The 20177-nt window shown below is 39.5% G+C and overlaps 1 protein-coding gene across 5 annotated transcripts in view; it reads right to left on the reverse strand.

Moving 5' to 3' along the window:
- Positions 1-5960: 5960 nt before the first annotated feature.
- The window catches only part of LOC108749694 (tyrosine-protein phosphatase 99A), a 214377-nt gene continuing 200160 nt past the window's right edge, over positions 5961-20177 (reverse strand). For 2 of the 5 annotated variants that reach the window (XM_018488575.1, XM_018488578.1), the window contains 14 exons: positions 15870-16079; positions 15012-15292; positions 14479-14735; positions 10675-10958; positions 9567-9787; positions 9222-9347; positions 8906-9078; positions 8296-8587; positions 8043-8214; positions 7834-7958; positions 7477-7757; positions 7137-7272; positions 6458-7044; positions 5961-6376 (listed from right to left, as the gene is read on the reverse strand). In XM_018488575.1, coding sequence (XP_018344077.1) covers positions 6550-7044; positions 7137-7272; positions 7477-7757; positions 7834-7958; positions 8043-8214; positions 8296-8587; positions 8906-9078; positions 9222-9347; positions 9567-9787; positions 10675-10958; positions 14479-14735; positions 15012-15292; positions 15870-16079 — 3053 coding nt within the window. In that variant the 3' untranslated portion in view covers positions 5961-6376; positions 6458-6549. Of the gene's footprint in view, positions 6377-6457; positions 7045-7136; positions 7273-7476; positions 7758-7833; positions 7959-8042; positions 8215-8295; positions 8588-8905; positions 9082-9221; positions 9348-9566; positions 9788-10674; positions 10959-14478; positions 14736-15011; positions 15293-15869; positions 16080-20177 lie in introns of all 5 variants that reach the window. The other 3 variants (XM_018488574.1, XM_018488577.1, XM_018488576.1) reach the window with 2 other exon arrangements.

Here is a 20177-nt window from a genome sequence, read left to right on the forward strand (position 1 = left end):
GAGTTTGATGGAGACCAGCATTTGTGTTCTTCCCGGTTCATTGACGCGTGTCGTTAGCCGCTCAATGATTTATAATTAACAATGAGTCGCGCGTCGCGACAAGGATGACTCGCGTGACGTCGTAGGAACAGAGAAACAAAGCTTTTTGATTTTTATATTCGTGCTTCGCGCTTTAACATGTCACGCGGCTCGTCTCTCTTTCTCTCTTTTTCTCGGCGCGAATGATCTCTTTCACTCCCGAGCGACGGTCAGAGAATCTCGATTTGTTAAAAATTCTATCGAAGGCAGTGCGGTCGCTATGCTCGGAGATTTAACTCTTTCGCTACTGGTATAAGATCACCGGTTTCTTCATGCAGTAATGCACCAGCGATTGCAGCCCATTTAGAACCGATGCCTGCAAATGCATTATTTTCATGCATTTTAGGAGATAATAATATATAATCGTCCTTTCATTTATATACAAACGAAAATACATTTCGGATTAATTATTATAATTGCATGATATTTGCATTTCTCGTGCATTTTCCGAAGATAAATTCAATACTTACAGATCTCCCCTTCTTATTTATACAGACAGAAATACATCGATTAATAATTGCTTGATTTCTCTTGCGCCCACTCTTGTGTGTGATTGCAGTATATTTGATTGCTAAATCACTAAATTTGATAAACTTCTACATTTCCAGCGTAGAAGGAAAGTTTTTATTGAATTTTAATTTATTCTAAAAAATCGGATACGTCGAAACGAAAAACAAAGAATACGCCGTCAAAATCTTCTGCTTAGATGCCATAGCGAAAGAGTTAAGGAAAAGGAGTATGAGAAAGGAAGGAATGTTCTCGTAGGTACTTGTTTGGCAGTCTTGACTGTCATTTTACGTATTGGCTTCGCATAATTTTCCTCGTCTTACTCGTCGGATATTAATTGGGCATGGCGCGGATTCGTGATACCCGATTGTTTCTCGGGACCCTCCCCTAAAACTTTCCTACCGCTACAATTTTCATACGTTAGCCGACACCTCGGTGTATCAGCAGTATCGATGATCGTGCATCGTGAATGCACGTTTAAACATCGTGAATATACGTATAAACAGCTTTTCCCTCTTTTTTTTACAATTACCGTAGGCCGTAGTGCTTACGTTTGGGTTGCGGGGAGAGAATTAGCCCCCGTCGTATGTATTCTCTGCGCGGCGATTTGTTACAACCCAGATAACAATTCAAGGATCACGCAAAAGTCGATAAAAAATTTAAACTGACTTTATTTTGATTGTCAATGTCGATAACAAATCAAATTTTCTAGCCAAAAATTATCATTTTGACTTTCATGACGTCAACATAAAGTCATTTTAACTCTCTCTCTCTCTCTCTCTCTCTCTCTCTCTCTCTCGACTTGGCGTATTCCTTGGGAAGCTGACATTATTTGTCGTCATTTTGACATCATAGTGACGACAAATAATGTCAGCTTGCTATCTGGGATATAGTAATTATAAAATTATAAATTGTGGCAAAACTTATGTACGAAACAATCGAATGTGCTCGAAGTGTGATTTTTCACGGTTGTCTATTGAAGTTTCGATAGGCATTCGACATATACATTCTCTGTTAAAACACATCCATTTCTATATATATATAATATATATATATATATATATTTTTTTTTTTCTCTCGCTGGATATACGTATTTTATATAAGTAACGGACTCTCTGAACGACTGCGCGCTAACGAGATCCGCGCAATCCCGATTCGCTCTTCCGTGTTTTTTCACTTAATAAAATACACATATACACATACGCGTACGTATATATATCACATAAAACCAACTCGGAGACCGTTCGCTTTTCTTCCACGTGTGGTCCGCGCGAATACTACAGTTACAATCGCAGTCTTTATTATACCGAAGATGTAAAAAGAAATCCGACGAACGTCTCGCTGGAGCTCGACCACCCCTTCGCGATTACTCATGCGACATTCGAAATTATCCGCGATTGATATCGGCGAACCGTCTTTCTCTCTCTCTCTCTCTCTCTCTCTCTCTCGCAGAAGAGCTCGTTTCGAAATGGGATTAACAAGAAGGAAAATGATTGCCCCTTTCCCGTCAGCAAATAGCCGTTTTACAGTCATCCGGCAGACGAATGACAGGCAAACGCAGTTCAATCGTTATCTTTCTCGTCCCGATCGTGGCGTAGCGGATGGCGAAGGAAGGAAAGAGATAGAAATGAAATCAAGAGCCAGGGGAGCTAGATGCGAACTAACGGTGTGAAAACGAACGAGACAATGTGTGTGTGCGTCATCTTACAAATATTATGTTGACTAGAGTCTACATTATCTATACACACCACCTATTTTATCATCGACGAGTTATACGCGGGCGGCCGCACACGCCCCCACCGGATCATCCCTTTGTCATCTCACGGCCACTCATACCTCGTTAGACGTCTATTTTTCTCTTATCCATGTAGGTACGTACACATATAATCGTGTAATATCGTAAAATACAATATAGATCGCGTCCGTGCACGTACGCGACGAGGTATCGCTCTCTGTACAAATCGCCCGAGCGTCTTTACTCACCCTCTCTCTTTCTATGGCATTGTCTCGTTGAATCCGATTTAAAAGACGGGGCGATGCCTCGTTCGCCACGTCCGCACAATTTCATCTTACTCTCCGATCGCCATTCATATCATAAATATTTATATATATATATATATATTTTTTTTTTCTTCTCGAATATTAGCGCGACGAGTTGTGTTCGTGTGAGCTGTCCGTCACTTAGGTGTGCATCTACCACTCCGGCGTGTACATGTATGTGTAAACGTGTATGTGAGTATGTATACAATAATATCGCTTCTCGCTTCTGTTCCTTTCGGTGACTTAAGTTATTACGGCGTTAACTAAAAAGACACGTTCTTTACATACATAATAATCTCTAGTTAGACGATAAGTCGATAGATGTTTTGTTCGTACGAGTTGGTAATCAATCGAGTTGGTAATCATCCACCATGGTTAATCAGATTACACACATCGATCATCGGGTCACATTTATCACTTTCGGTGGACAATCCCTGTCTCGAAGATTGATCTGTTCGGTCCATTCCGGAAGTGCGCTTGCATTATTCGAATTGCAAGCCTCACGTAATTCGGGCGCTACCTCAAGCTTCTTGAAAGAGTATATCTCATATAGGATTTTACAATCGGCCCAGTGCTGGGCCATTACTGCATTGCCATGGAGTTTCAGGTACTGACGCAGTACTGATTAAGTATATCGGATGATAACTTGGGCCGAGTACTGCTGGCAGGTGATACTAGCCTAGTCATTACAGCCAATCATTTGCCAGTGATGGCCCAGTATTGGTTGACAGAACCTTGGTCAGTTGATAGTCGTAGCGTTGGCTAAATGTCGGTTTCGTTGTAACTGCTGGCGACCCTATACGGATGATTCTCGTGCGAAAGAAACAGCGATATCCGTTGCTGTCTCTTCCGCCGAAGATTTCTGTTTTCTCGCTTTCGTGAACTCGGAAATCGATTTTCGTTCTAATTATCCCGAGCGACAATCAGTCTTACATGGGCGTTTTTAATCATGACGCAACTCCACGTATCGATGATAAAGCGATTTTCTTTCTAACGAGCATGTGTACCACTTCCGCGTAGCTAATCACAGTGGGCTGACCGAATAGAACGTATAGAGTCACTATTCTCTTTCTTTCCACGCGTATTTTCTGACTCCGGCACTTTGTACTCGTTGCCTCTGCTCTCTCCCTTTCGTCCAGCGATTCTACGTCGTCCGAAGGCGATTAGGGCGGACAATTATATCGGTTTTCGATTATGTACGCGCTCGCGCGTGACGAAATGAGCCTGATACGCGCGATTCGTGAGGAACTGTATTTTTTCTTTATCTTCCGTTTTCGTTTCCGTGACGCGAAAATCCGAGTCGACTTGATAACGTTATCGATTATCACGGAAGAACGTCATCCGATAGTATTGACTGATATTTGTCGCGATTATTATTAAAACAGTGTCGTTACTTAATTATAATTATAGTTTCGGCAAGTTGAAACGAACTGGTTTTGAGTCTCCTGCGCCCAATTGCTCATTGTTAACTTAAATGAGTAGTCTTTCAGAAAAGTAGAGACTAATTTGTACTGTACGAGTTAGGCCAAGCGACGGAACGTACACTTCGCAAAGTATCTGCGCTTTTCGACGCACGGTGACGAATAATCGATAAGACACATTTGTAAATCAGTACGGATGCGCAATGAGTAGTATTTTTACATACAACAAAAACGCACTGGCAGATTCATGGAGAGACCATATTCCCCATCTCCTCTTGAAGTCTTCTTCTTGACAAAACATTTACAGCCGAATGTTACATATGTGTATATATTTTTAATATTTCTCAAAAAGCTTAATTACAATTTTGATATTGCAAAAATATTTTTTAATTTAAGGAATATAAAAAAACATAGATTTCATTATATTATACTTTTTGTGCTAATGTAATTTAAAATAAAACGTTTTATAAATTATACATTCAAATAATACTTTTTCAAAGTAATAATTTAATATTCTGTTTTTTTTTCACATTTGACTTTAAAACAAAATTTCGCTTACGGCGCTTCAATAGCCTCCCTTTTTGGATCTGCCAATGCAAAAGCGACTACTTTTGCATTTTAACTTATCGATTTCTTTTCGTCGTAAGCTTCGTGCCCTCCACGTAAATTTGGAGACAAATAAAAAAAAATATTATTCTGCAGATATATAATGTATACGCAGTTTGTATAATTTAATTTTCATAGATGTCTCCTTCATCATATTGGCTAACGTCATCAAATAGGCTTTACGAATATAAGCTTTATGAAAATATATAATTAATTATTTGCTTAAATGTCAATTGATTTATAAACAGATTTCTGAGAACGACGTGATCGCTAATGCTTTTGTATCAATACATATAATATAAAAAATACGATAATTTGAAGTGCGCTTCGCTTTGCTTTGTTTCATTCTTGGATATAAAATACAAATAACGGTAAATTAAAATATCGCAATTGTCATCACCGTAAAAGAATTATATTGCTTTACGTTTTTTAATTAAAGAGAAAGCGTAAGCCACAGCGCGAGTCGACAACTTTAGTGTCATTTTCTGGTGCCTTTCAATAAATAATCCCAACGGAGAATTTCGGCCTCTGCTTTCTTTGTGAACGTCACCTATAAAAAAAAATCCTCGCTATTTTTCATAGAGAGATCGCGTCCTACGAATAACGTTGCGCGTTAGACATTATCAAAATCGTATAATCTTCTACGAAGTTGTGCGTTCGATATTACTCGTTTACGGATATTTCGCGGACGTGAAGCGAATTGAACACGCGATTCGATATTTGCTACATACGTAGTTTTGATTTTCGCGTATCGAGCGGCCTACAGCGCGAAATCACTCGTCCGAACTTAATTTTAATGATTAACGATTGACGATCGACGATCACGGCGGCTGATACCGGTATCGTCGTTTAAATGGCAGTAGCAAGCACGATAAGCCGTGCATTGTCATGGCCAATGATCGTTGGCCATAAATCGAAGTGGATGAAAAACGAGAGAGGGCAGACGCTTATAAATGAATTTTCGTTATCACGCGCGACAATGTGATTCGTATATGCGAAGCATTTCGCTCCGATGATGCACCCCCCACGCATATGTATTGTATAATAGATAAACTAAAAACACGTAGAATAATTGGATACACGTATATACGTATATGATATATTATGTATGTACACACCCATCCGCGGTGATATCGTCCTAATAATTAGGCTATCGTAATGATTCTTTGGCAACTCGGAGCTGTCGGATTTTCGACGTGCGTATATATACACGCGCGCACGCCCGCATGCACATACGCACACACACGTACACAGACACACAAATTTCCTATACATGTACATATATATAATATTTTATGTAACGTGTGTGTGTGTGTGTGTGTGTGTGTGTGTGTGTGTGTGCGCGTGTGCGCACTTATACGTATTATGCGTATGTGTGCGCGAGCGAGCGCGCGCGCGTGTGTGTTTTGTGTGTGTATATCGATAATTATGCAATATATATAATATATACAAAATAAGATTAGACAACATAAACTTACGCGACGGACAAGCATCGCCCAACCGGCATGCATCGGCGGCAATTTTGTCTCTTTGTTTGGCACTGTCCGCTCGCGCGTCGGAAACCGAGTTTCCTTACCGAAATTCTTTCTGCCTTCACATTTTTTTTTTTTGGTTTTTTTTTTAACATTCACGTTAGCTGTATGTACACTAAGAAATTCGCTCGAAGATCCTCCAGCTCTCCCTTGGATGCGAACTATCACCTCCTGTGCAATGCGAGGATCAGTCTGTACAAGGAGAAAGAGATTTTTTCTTTTACAATATCGCATCGCATTTCCTCGAAAATTCGACGCATGACCGACACTTACCAGATTGTGATTAAATTTCCGGCGTTCGGGGATCTCGATTACAGCGGGGCCGACTTTCGCGAGGGTGCGCTGCAACCGAAGATAGGCCGGCATCATTGCGGCATCATCTTACAGCTGGGCTCCATACTGTCGGAGGGTACACGCATGCTGCCATTTGTGATATAACCATTAGCATCGACCATTACGGAGACGCCGGATGGTGGATGATTATGATAACTAATGTTTCTCTGCGATACCACCATGCTTTTTTCCGACGGTACTACATGATCGTTGCTGCCGCCGTGGGAGGAGAGGCAGGGTTCGCTCCCACGACTGCTGGACGATTCGATTGGGTGATCCACGCGTATAGGAATGCTATAGTCGGACAGGTATTCGGAACTGACTTCTACGGTCGCGTATTCGCGAATGACGGATGACTTGGATGGATAATCTATCGGCATATGTTGAATCGACGAGGCCGACCTGATCTCGTTCGGGTCGTTCAGCGTAGCGACGTGTCCGTTCGCCATGGCGTACAGGTCGGGCTCCGCGCGGCCTTTCGTAGACAGCATGGACTCGAGACACTGGTAAAGCAATATGTAATCCTCCTGCGAATGATAAATAATTTGCAAGAATAAATTTTCTCTTTTAATACGATTAAAATTACGCAAAGAGATATTCTAACTTGGGGAAGGCTTACCTTCGAGCGGAAAACGCCGGGTCGCTTCATGTAAAGCAGCTTCGCGAACATGTAGATATCGGCGCTTTGCTCAAATTCCAATTGCTTGTTTAACGTAGTCAGCAGAACAAAGAGTGCAGCCTCGACTCCACCGTACCTAAAATGTATAACGACATGAAATAATGAAATGTTTGTAAATAGATTGAATAATAAAATCACCACTAAGAATTTCGTTGCGCTCCAATTACTGTGCTTGACTCTCATTGCCAGTGTACTTCTCCTTATTTATTTTTGGTATGAAATATATTCGCTTAAATAATTAAATGTCACCGCGAATTAGCAGAAATAAAATGTTCTGCACCTGTCCATTACAACGATAGGACCGTTCTGATAATCCCGATGAAAGTCCTGGATGATGCTGACGAAGGTCTTCGGATTATTATTATGCGGCCACAAACCGCTTTGATTCGACGGCGCTTGAACGATTCTCGCGCTGAGCTCGTAATCATCTTGCAACGATCGAACCGCCACTTCTAGCAAGATCGTTCCGTTCACGGTCTCCTTCGTACCGCAGAGTCGTACTCGGAACGTCTCGGATTCGAGATCTTTTCCTTCAAAGGGCCAAAACTCCGGATACTCCTCCTGTCGGATAACATTCTTTATTACCAAGTCTCGTTTCTTTTATTTCTTAAAACAACCCGTTTTATTCAAGATGTACCTCGTCGCATTGAGTTAACATGACGATAGTCTGCGCATTGTGGTCCCACATCATTTGCCAGAACTCCATTATGGTATTCTCCATCGGATGTTGCGTTATGATAAACTCGCGATTGCGTTGAAAACCTAAAAGTAACAAATAAATATTTTGGCATCGTTTACAGGAAATTTAGATTGTGACTTGATACGAGCAAATCCATGATTGATTACCTGAAACCCATGTCGCGTTTATGTAGTCGCTTCCGTCAACGCCTGGTTTCGGCGTTAGGTGAACGCGCGCATTCTCGATAGGGATAATGTCCATGTTACGATTCTTGTGGACGTTGCACGCTTTGGTGGCGGATACGAGATTGAAGTCCTTAGGTTTCCACGATGTCACCAACTGTAGAAGCGACGAGCAATTAGATTAGATGATTTCATGTTCGGACATTGGCAATTCCAAGGATAAATCAGTTATCAGTACCTTGTATTGAGCTTCGATGTTGTTCCACGCGTCAGTCTTGTTATTCGAAGGACACAGCATATCTTGAATATGCTTTATTAAGTTATTGGAGTCGATGTTGGTCTCGCCGCTCTCGATCGCCTCCTGCAGAGCATCGTGAATAAAGATGTACTGCTCTTCCGTCTGAACCAGGAAGTTTCTCTGAGTACGGATGTGTTTGAGGAAACCGAATACGTTAATCTCGCCCTTGGCTTTAGCTTGTTTCAGCATAGCGTCGATCACGATGTACGTTCCGGTACGTCCGACACCAGCGCTGAAATAAAATAATAATTTATACATCAAATAGATAGACCTCTTTAGAGATAGAAATATTTAATTCTTTAATGGCACACTATACGTTTTGTTACAAGTACAACATACATAAAAATAAACATATTATAACAAATTTTCAATCAAAACGTCAGACATTAAAAAATATAATGCTAATAAATAAATGTATGTATCTTTTCTTTCTTTATAACATAAAGTAAAAATAATTCAAGTATGCTATACCGAGAGTGGCATCGAAAAGTAAAAAAGATTTGAAGGGTCGAATTAATGTTTCTGTTGTTTGTTAAAATGCATTTTTCACCTGCAATGAACTACGATAGGTCCAGCCTCGGGCGGATTAGCGTTGGACGATTTGCGAATAAAACTCAGAACGGGTAATGGATGATCGGGCACGCCATGGTCAGGCCAGCTGGTGTAGTGATACTGCCATATAGTACGCTCGCCCATATTGGTCCCATTTTTCTTCTTCTTGATCTGCTTAAAAATCAAAGAGTTTCTTGTTGAAAGACTTACTCGGTTATTGGCTCTTGATTTCGCTGTGATATTCTTTTTTCACGTTTTTATTCCTCTTTTCGAAGAATATTTTAAGCGCGTACGTTTTATTTTTAAACATATACCTTTAAATGTCGAATTTGAAGAGTACGGATGGTGTACGTGGCCATAATGTCCTCCCTCACTAAAGTTACTTGAATGTAACCGTACGTTTCAGTCCCTTCCTTGGGCCAATACATATCACATTTCCTCTACAAGTAACAATAATAATCGTAAGTAATTATAGTTCAATAAATCAGATTTCTACGATTGTGTGTGTGTGTGTGTGTGTGTGTGTGTGTGTGTGTGTGTTACAGCAAACCAAGTATTTATGCGTGTAAATAATTTATGTTTGTTTCAACATTTTATTATCTATATATAATTTTTAATTTACATTGTAAAAAAAATATCGATATCAATTTCATACTTACACGACCTCGCTCAACAAGATTGGTAATCATTACAACTATTGATACTCGCTGCTCCCAAACCATCCGCCAAAAACCATCGAACGTGGGTGGAAGCGGACCCTGAGTACCGATGTAAGCTCGCGCTCTTTGCCATCCGTCGATGTAATTCGCGTTAACATAATCCTGGCCTTTTTTAGGAGGTCCACCGCCGCAGGAGAGCAATTGCACACGAGTGTGGTCGTCTAATGATAATAACGTAAAGAGTGCAGCTAAACCATTTTAGTAAAATTAAGGCAACGCCTTCGCATTCTTATTTCAACTGCAATTTACATAATTATAATTTGTTGCTTGGTCTAAAAATATAGATTTTAATCGTGCTACACAATTATCTACTTATCAGTCTCAAACGTAAAAATCAACATGCTATTCAAGCCGAGATATATTATAATATTATCTCACTTTAATACAGAGATTATATTGATTGTTCCATTCCGCTGATAATGAAAAGGCATTTTCTATTTCGAACGTGTGAATTTCGTAAGGGTGCAGCAGTATTCTTAAACAGTTGAAAATTTTGCTTTTTTCCGAACAAATTTGTCATTATTTGTCTACACAATAAGTCTAAAAAATATAGAAATGAATTTGATACCATACAATATTTACATAAATATCAACGTGGTACGGATTTAACACTCATATGATTTAAAACCCATATAATAGCATTTATAAATCCATCCTATGGTGTTTATATTGATACCAACACGGTGAGAGAATTATATAACCATATTTATTACTCATACTTAACAGCCTGGTATTAAGTATGGGTATTAAATGGTATTAAAAATTCACACCCATATTTTATATCTTCCGCTTTAAATTCGTCGAAATTAATAACGACACGTGATAATCTCAGTCTGGTGATATCAATCGTATTGATATACGGGTCAGTGATTGAGGGATCAGACTGAACTAAAATAAATTAATGGGAGCGAACGGCAACGATAGCAAGCAGAAGTCATCGTTAAAAAATGAACGTTCTTGCGGAAAGCGGAAGATAGTATTACTGGTTCTATATTAAGATGTTTCTATTTGTTTGTAAACAGGCGGGCGATACATCAATGCTACTTACACGCGAGTATATTCAAGTATCTGTTCTTGGCCTTATTCTCAGCGAACTGAGAATTCTCCACGGTATAATCGCCGGTCTCAGACTGTATTAGCTCGTATTCTTTGCTGAAACCGATGTCACCGTCGGCGTGAAGACTCGCGACATGCTGAACGAATTGCTGGACGGCCACGGCGGTTCTTTCACCGTCCTGCTCGCTGTTCTCCCATTCTTGAAGAGTGGGAACATTTCGCGGCGGGTAATCCAGGTAGTAGTAGGCAGTGTGGAAGCATTTCCTAAAGATCGGTCTAAATGAAACAAGAAAAACAGGATATTTACTGAAATCTTATTTTTAAAAATTGCTTGAGATTTTAAAGATTTTTTTTACATATTGTATTTTTATTCAAAAGTAAGATTAGAGAATTAATAAAATTAATTGGACAAGTTACGCAAACTATACATCAAACTATAGTGAGAAAAAAATATTTATTTGATTAAATTAATTTAGTTCGTCTTTATTTCTTTCATTGGAGAATCAATATTTGTCAAATATATTTAATTTAAATACATATATTCTTCTCATTGAAAGAAATAAAAAACTAAATTAATTTAATTAAATGAACAATTTTTTTTCTTAATGTATATATCTATCATTTTCTATAATTGAAATCGCGAAACCTATGAGATCGTATATAAGGCGTAAGGAATACAATGTGAGCTACTTTATTCCGCTGAGTATTGTCTTCTACTGTCGTTCTGATTTTTTAAATAAAAGAAATACAAACGCATATATTAACGTGCGAGAATGTACTTATATCGTGCTTATTGTTAATCGATTGTCAATATTTGCATTATCAAGAAAAAAATTATCAAAGAAACAATGTTTTTCACGAATAGAATTTTTAAAATAAATATTCAAAAATTTCCCTGAGTATCGATAAAGATTTCTGATTTTCAAAGACAAAAAATTAAATCTAAAAGTAAAGATACAAAAATTTTTCTAAGTACCGATAAAAAGTTCTCCCCATGAAAATTCCTCCCCCTAAAAATTCTCCGGTAGGTTTCCTCAGGTAGAAAATATCCTGAAAAAGCTATCTGAATATCTAGATATCTCTTTGAAAAAAAGTATCTAGATATATCATCTCCTTTTTCAGAATGCATCTCTAGAAGATCTTTCTAAAAAATCTTTCGTCTTTCATGTGCATTATTTTTTAAAGACAATTTTCAAGAACGTTTGCAATAAACAGCATTCCACATAAATTATTCCGTGTGCAGTATCCGTGCTGCAGAGTATGTAATATCAGTGAGAAACACGTGTGGGTTGGGCAGATAGCAACGATGAAATATTGATAATACTCCAAAAATCAATGCCGATAACACGATCCTTCGTACCACATGGTTAGAGAGATTCACGGTTCCCACTTAACACACTTACAAGTTAAGGAAAAACTTCTTCATTTCGATGATACAATCTTGACGATATCCATCATAGGCGAGGCCGCCCACAAATCAACGAATGCGCTTGCGAAATAAATGACGATTAGGCCGGACCCCGTCCGTGACCCAGAAAATGAGCTTGTCATCAGTCACGGCTGATCCTTTGCACATCGCTCGCGTTACTTCGTCGTTCCTAAACGTCACCCGAGACACTGACGCGCGAGAACTCCGAGTAATTTCGAGAAGCGAGAAGAAGAAGAACGGAATTCATAGACACGCACCGCACACGCGGTCTCGCTCGCGGCGCGTAAGAGTCTAGCTCGATGCGTGCGGCGTAGCGTCACGCTGCGTTGCTTGACTCCGCTTCGCTCCGCTCCGCACCGCGTCACAAGTGGCTCCGGTGACTGTAAGAGCACACTTAGGCCTTGTCACCGCTCGTTATCTCACGATAACATGAGAGGGAGAGAGAGAGAGAGAGAGAGAGAGAGAGATGTAAGGGCCAGGATATATTAAAATACGCATCGTAGTACTTTTTCACACGTTATATAGCATCCCCTAAATTAGGTTTGATAAAAATTTGTTTTCAGTGAGATTTTTGCGGATTTCAAATAACACCCAATAGATCTGTTTGTGTTGCGTGAAATCCTGGCGTGAAACCACAAAGTATTCCGCACTTAACACATACATTTTGAAGGGGAAGAAAAGATTCTGAGTGCAAAGCACTCAAAAAGTGCAAGCAATACGAATAAACCTATAGATACGTTCGCAAGAAGAGAGAGAGAGAAATTTAAAAATAATTTTTAAACTTTTACAGGATTAACACAAGTTATATACTTAAATAAATTAAGCATCACAATTTGATAAGAAACTTAATAGGAGTGAATTATAAAAAAGCCTCATTTTATTTTAATTTTTGAGATATTCTCTAATATGATATGTAGAATTATTTTATTTATTTTCTTTTATGATATATTAAAATGAAAAATATAGCGTAGCAACTTGACAAATTAAGTACCGTAGGAACTTTTTCCAAGAACGAGGTAATCCGAGGATCATAAATGAGAGAAGGTTGCTAGGACACACAATACCGACTACAGTGGGAAATCAAGCGGGAAAGCCTGAATGGGAAAAATGGTTGCGGGTGCGTGCGAAGGTGCGCGTGATTGCATCGCTCGCTCCACGAACTTTCTAATTGCCTGTACTTCAAATGCGATTTGCGATCCAGGCACGCGTTTACGCTTCAGCGTACTGGATATCATCCGGTCGACAATTTCCAGCTAACAAAAATGACAGAACATTTGTAGCGTTAGATCGGTCGGTGCAGAACGGAAGTGAAACGTCGGCGATGCGAAATAATACTTCGCAAGATCGACCGTAACTGTAAAGCGTAGCTCATTGCAGCGAGAGAAAGTAGATCTTTCGTTGTCACTTCTCCGATTTGTGGTTTTTACTCTCAACTTGTCGATTGTACTTTGTGTCGGTCACAATAAAGACGTTATTAATTTTAATATTAATATCAGTCATCTCGACGTATAATAGACTATGTTTAACGTGTATCTCATACACTGAGAAACATTTCTATTTGTAAATGAATGTATCAGAAGATTCTATTTATATCAATCAGAATTCTAGTTATCTCAACTAAAATTATAATAGATTTAACTAGAAAATTTTGATTTGTCCATTTTCAATTAGAATTCTAATTAATGCAACCAGACTTTTTTTCCAATGTAGAGTGTTCGGATAAAAGATACAGATCGGAAATTTAAACGACGCAATTGGAAAATTTGTATTAAATTTAACATATTTCACGTTTCTCAAACGATCCATTTAAATTTTTGCGTTAATTTGAAATAGAATAAATATGTTGAAAGTAATATAAATATTATGTGAAAGAAATTAATAGAAAAAATATAATATTGACACTTTGTAAGCAAACTGTGGAAATATATTTTTAACATTTATGATATGTTAAATTAACACATATTATTCACTTCATTTCAAAACATCTGATTTTTATGTTATTTATTTATTAAGTTGTACTATTTTAACGATTTTAAGAAATGTTAAATATCAATTTGACATAAACTATTTAAATACCATCATCACATCATATAAAATTAACTCGAATACGTTAAAAAATTCAACACAAAATATTAACGAGGATTTGAGTGAATCCAACATAAATACGAAATGTTTCTTACTATGTACACAAAAAAAACAAAAAACAGGCAGTTTAACACGCTCAACGGAGGGTTCTGGGATTTGGATTTTTCCTTTTAACGCGCTCATCGACGTGCGACGAGGAAATATATCACCCGGTGCGGTCGGATGCAGCTAAAGTTTCCTCTGTACGCGCGATAACGCGCCGTGCGTTAAACCGTGACTTACTTCCATAACACGAAGGACGTAATGGCCAGCATCACGGCGAAGCAGGCGCAGACCATACCGGCGATCACACCCGCGCTGAGATCTTTGCTGCTGCGGCGCATCAAAGGCGGTATCTTGTCGCAATCGCGGGTGACCAACACCTTCGTTGGTATGGAATTGTCACCTCGGATGATCAGGCGGTTATCTATTGTGCTCCTGGTGGCTCCCCGTACCACGATCTCGTAAACGGTGTTCACCGTCAGGTTGGGTATAATCGCCTGCAAGCATGAATTCGCAAACATTTATTACGTGCGCCGTAATTGCATTTTATCTAAACGAAAAACTATAACTATATTATAACGAGTAGGCAAGGTGAAAGAAACGGAAAAACAAAACTATCTTTGTTAGTAACATTATAAATCGATAGTAAAATAATTAATTTATAATTATTATATAATTATTAGATAGAAAATATGTGATAATTTCTTCTCATTACATTGCTCCATTACGATTTATTGTTAAATATTAAATTGTAAAACGTTAATGTTGTGTACCCCGCTCTCGAGATGACTTTTGTCGGCCGACAGCTCGATTTCCTCGTAATATCGTCCATTATCCCTTCGATAATTGATGTAGTAGTAATCGATCGAGCCCCAGAAGTTCGCCGGCCTGGCCCAGTGAACGTAAACGGACTCGTGCGATTGGCAAGTTAAATTCAAGATCTGAGGCGCACTCGGTCCAGTTATGTCGGTTCTACGAATGATCTGATCGGATGGCTCGCCCTCGTTCTTCCGCGTATAAGCCTTCACCCAGATCTTGTATTCGGTGTACGGGACTACAACATGGATTCACACGAATGACAATTGAGCTAATTCAGTTTCATGAATGAAAGTTAAGAGACTACGTTTTTTACGGTGACCGTAATCTGATCGGATCTTAATCTCTCTCGGAGAGATTCCCTCAAGTAAAACAGTTTCCTCTCCATCTGTAATTATAATTATCTCGTAACAAATGCATTTATTTGTAACATAATGGGAAGAAAAAAGTACGTGCGACGATAGGAGTTCTTCGAGTTTTTCGTTATCAATAAAGCTAAGTACACCGACCTATCTCCGGTCGTCCGCTGTAACGACTGTCCGCTGTCGAGTGAAGATTATACATGGTTAATCTTGTGTTATCTGGCGCGTTAAAAAAAGGCACAAAGGCCGGATAGCGCATGTCGACCGATGTTAAACATCGTATTCATGCGCGTTAAAATAAAAAAGGTAAACTTAAGCGTGACGCTATTCAGGGTCCGCTATTCATTCGCATAATTTAGAATAATTTAGAATAATAGAAAACAGAATAACAGACGGTATCTTAAGCGATCTTATTCGCGTCGGTCGTATCCTTTATGCAACCGGTATACTTACGTAGTTCTTTCAGCATGAATTCGATGTACGTGTCGTCGGAGTCCGCAGATTTGTCGGGTATGTGCATCTTAACGTCCGTGTAATTGGAATGCATGTAATAAACGCGGTAACCGGCGATGACACCGTTGGCGTTCTCGGGCTCCGACCACGAGAGTTCAATGGTGGTGCCCGTGATTCCCCGAGAGGTGAGATTCTCCGGTTTTGTCGGCGCTGGAAATGAACAAAAAAAACGGGTTATTCATTATAATAAACCGATTTCAATCCTTTCCTCTCTCATCATCGTCCGCAATGTCAGTCAGCGTCGTCGCGCTGAGACAAAAGTATTCAGCGCATAGAAGAGAAGTAGCGAACTTCCCGAAGTAAAATTCTTATTTCATTCTTTTATTGTCAAACGGAGAACGCTTCTTCGTACGTGCCGTACGTTATTTACATAGGCATAAAGAAATAGACCGGGCATGTGCCGCGCACTTTTCTATAGCACAATTTCTATATGTACACGCTGGGTCAAATATAAACGGAAAAGAGATACGAGGCATTGGATCTTATCCCGCTCTTTACTATACGTCGCATGTTGATAAGAAAAGAATATGATACTCGATGCTCTCTCACTGTCTCAGTATACTCCGGGACGTACAGTCAACGTGTCGGGTCTATTTCTATACGTTTACGGTTATCCGTTCTCTCTTTCGAGCAGCAGCAGCAGCAGATATTGATACCGAACCCAACTGTATTTCCATTTTTCTAAAGTTCCATTTTCTAGAAAAAAATAATACGGACAAATAAACGACCGTTCCAAGCGTTCATAGGAGAGTTCAAATTTATTGAATATTCATACATCTGCCACGGCATTACCATACGCCGCGCGGTGCGCAGTATAAAACATGCAAATTGATTTGCATTCCATCCTCGGCTGCGTAAAATCATTGACAGTAGATTTGCTTAAACAGATCATTCCGACGTGCTCTAAATAGAACATACAAGTAGTCACGAAAAGAAAAGAGATTCTCGAATCTACGAAAGAAAGAATGATTTTTCGCTGAGGCATCGAAAAATTTAGCTAGATACGGATTTAAAAATACTTTGGTTGGATCTGCAAAATAATTGTGTCGACGTTAAGCGATGCTGCAAAAAGTTTTAATATTCTAATAACCAGTTTACACCAGTTCGATATTATTAATTATTTTGATGGTCCGAATAAAATTCTTTTCGGATCTATATGTACTCTCCAAAATTGTGTTGGAATAAATCACATTCTGAAGAGATCTTAAAGATTGAAAATTCAGCTATTCTTTGACTGGCTCAATTTTCACTCTCTTTAGAGAGAAATTCCACTCCAAGGAGTAGGCATAATTCAAAGAGTAGATATAATTTTTAGACACTTCAGAAAAACCATTCTTGTACCAAGTAAAAAAACGAGAATACTTGATGAATCGAAATTAGGCTCTGACATTCTAAAAAAACCTAGATTCTTACATTCTAAAAAAATATCAGTGTGGACTTGACGCTCATGCGGTGTCTATATAATTTACACCATGTTGGTGTGAAATTAACAGCAAGATGGTTGTGGATTTAAAAACCCCTGATGTTATCAACACTATCACGATGTGGATTTAACACCATTGGTAGATTTAAAACTCACGATGTTAAACCCACACGACGTTGGTGTCAATTTATACACCGACACAGTGAGAATTATATAGACACGATGTTAAATTCACACCGTTATTTTTGTCGAGTGCAATAAAATTAAGACCAGGACCCTGGAATGTTTTTATGCACGATTGTTAAATCATTTTCCTCATCGACAATACGAGAGAAGAAAATCAAAATTTCCTCTTGCTGAATCTTACGCGGAAATTTATCCGGCGGTCGTTTCACGTTGCCGTCTCCTGCTGATATTCCGTTTAAAGCTTATCGAATTCGCATTAGATTAACGACGTGTAATAAAACGCAAGGCTGTCGGAGAGCGGGAGAGTTACCTCTTACAAGCTTTATGAGTTGCGGCGGCGGATGATGTCATATCGAGTCTGTGCCACGCACGGAGACGGGCGGATCGTGTTCTCGTATTACTATCGGGCTGAAAAACGAATACGATTACCGGGCCCGTAAAGCGCAAGGTCGCGATCGTTGCACGCGGCGTGGAAAACGATCTACGCCGATACTACTTGGAATCTGCTGGCGTTCATTTTTGTCGAAGCCACGTTCCGTAACGAATCGGTTGAGAAATGATCTCATCCCGAGTGACCGGAAAGAGATTACACCAGACTTGCAGAGACTTACACCTCGCTCGCGAGAGAATGAAAGAAAAACCTCTTTTTACGTATCTAAGAATTATCGTCCATTTCGCGAAGGCGAGGGATCGAGGAGAAGTATGTAGGCGAAAGTGCCTTTATTAGGATAGGTTCCCAACTCGGTTCACGAGTGAAAGGAACAGCCGATAAGAAACCGACGCGACGTACCTGTTTCGAGTGCTGCATGCACTTTGATTTGCGCTGCTACAAGTTGCTGCACCGAGCTGCAACTATTTCGAATTTCTCCATTTTCATTCGCGAACAGTCGGCTTCGATCGATTAATTAACATATTTTAGATGCAATTTTTGAACGCAAAGAGAGGATTATTTTTGCAAATTTTATCTCGATGATGGAAAGAATATTTTTTTACTTTGTAGTTTGTTATTCGGAGAAATCAAGAAAAAGTCTGCCAAATTTTGTTTTGTGGAAAATTAAAATTCTTACCTTTACAGAAGTCCGCGATATGCGTAATAATTTACATTGCTATATTAAATTGCTCTCTCGACAACATTTTTCACGGTTTCCGAATAAGGAAAATACCAAAAAAATTTCAAAATACTACTGCAAGCATGAGGAAAAATTATGAAATTTTTATCTGGAAATCAGGGAAAATGGAATTTTAGGATGACGAATTTGTGACGTCCTTGATTACGCTAATATACTTTGTTTTTATTTCATAAAAGTAAAAAGAATAATGTCAAGAATAATTGAGTTCGCAATGACGAGACCCTGACATGCATTCGCACCGTCTGGATTAGGCTATCGGCCTTGGGTCCTGTCATAAAAATAGAATGTCCGGATAGCACGCGCGAGAGATGTAATACGGCGGTCTTACCACTCTTAAAGACAATTCTGAGGACGAGCCGTATTTCCATAATATTACACACCGGCGACACTTAAGGTCAGTAAGTAATCGTTGCCATGGCGACGCACGTGCTGTTACGCTATGCTGCGCGTGCAAAAAAAAAAAGAGGCAGATGTGACGTCTGTACGATTTTACGTAGATACGAAAACACCTGATGAATCCTGTCAATATTTCATTATGCCTTTACGTAGTAGAGAACAATACGCTAACCGATCTCGTCCGCAATTATGGTCAGGCAAATCCCGCGCGCGCAATAAAAAAAAAAAGAAAAGAAAAAAGTTGCAAAACATCGTTTTTCCCGCAACGTACAAAGTCTCGGCAAGTCGATTGCAAACGGGTTACAAAATAAACCAGTGAACGATTCACACTTTGTGTCATAACACCACGGCACGTGTTATATACACGCGAGTGGTTGGGTGTGCATTTAAAACGTTTGCGCAATCGCTGAGCGTGCATTGTAGGCGAGACGCGAGTTAAGGAGAAGGCGAAGTCGCGGATTCCTTTAAGGCGTACCGACGCGAGAACGAGGCACGCACGTACGTTGCCGCCGGTTCCGCGAAATCGAGACGGAACGGGAAATGAGTTAAGCGCCGATTACACGAGTGGACAGTCTTATGCTCGCGGGTGATTACGAGGTGGCCGCCGCTGCTTGGCGTGTCGCGTATATACGCAATACCCGCGGTAGATTTCCTAGTGAAACTCGCGCGCGTTTGTTTTTGCCAATTAATTACGCGCTAAACGCGCACGAGATTTTCACTGCTGGGCTTAATTTACATATTCGAAGCGCGCGGCGCGCCACGTTTTACTCTCACGTGAATACAAATTATCGATTTAAAGCTCATTTTCTCTGCGCGTTACCGTTAACAATAGTATTGTTCTGGTTTATCTTATTAGTGCACCGATCGCTCGATTATTAAGTCGAACTGTAACTGAAAACGCGTAAACATAAATAACTTCAATTTCCAGACGTAACATTGGATCAGGTTTACAACGCCTAATTTTGTACGTTGTAATTTCACGCCACGTTGAAGTAGATTTGGATTCGCAGTAGAATACCGCAACGATGGATCTTATCCGTTAAATGTTATCCTACTCGATCTAATGAAAATGCTGTGAAATAATACACTTTGAAGCACCGCGTTCGAAGCATA

The sequence above is a fragment of the Trachymyrmex septentrionalis genome, unplaced genomic scaffold (genome assembly GCF_001594115.1).
Source record: "Trachymyrmex septentrionalis isolate Tsep2-gDNA-1 unplaced genomic scaffold, Tsep1.0 scaffold31, whole genome shotgun sequence".
NCBI classification, from domain to species: domain Eukaryota; kingdom Metazoa; phylum Arthropoda; class Insecta; order Hymenoptera; family Formicidae; genus Trachymyrmex; species Trachymyrmex septentrionalis.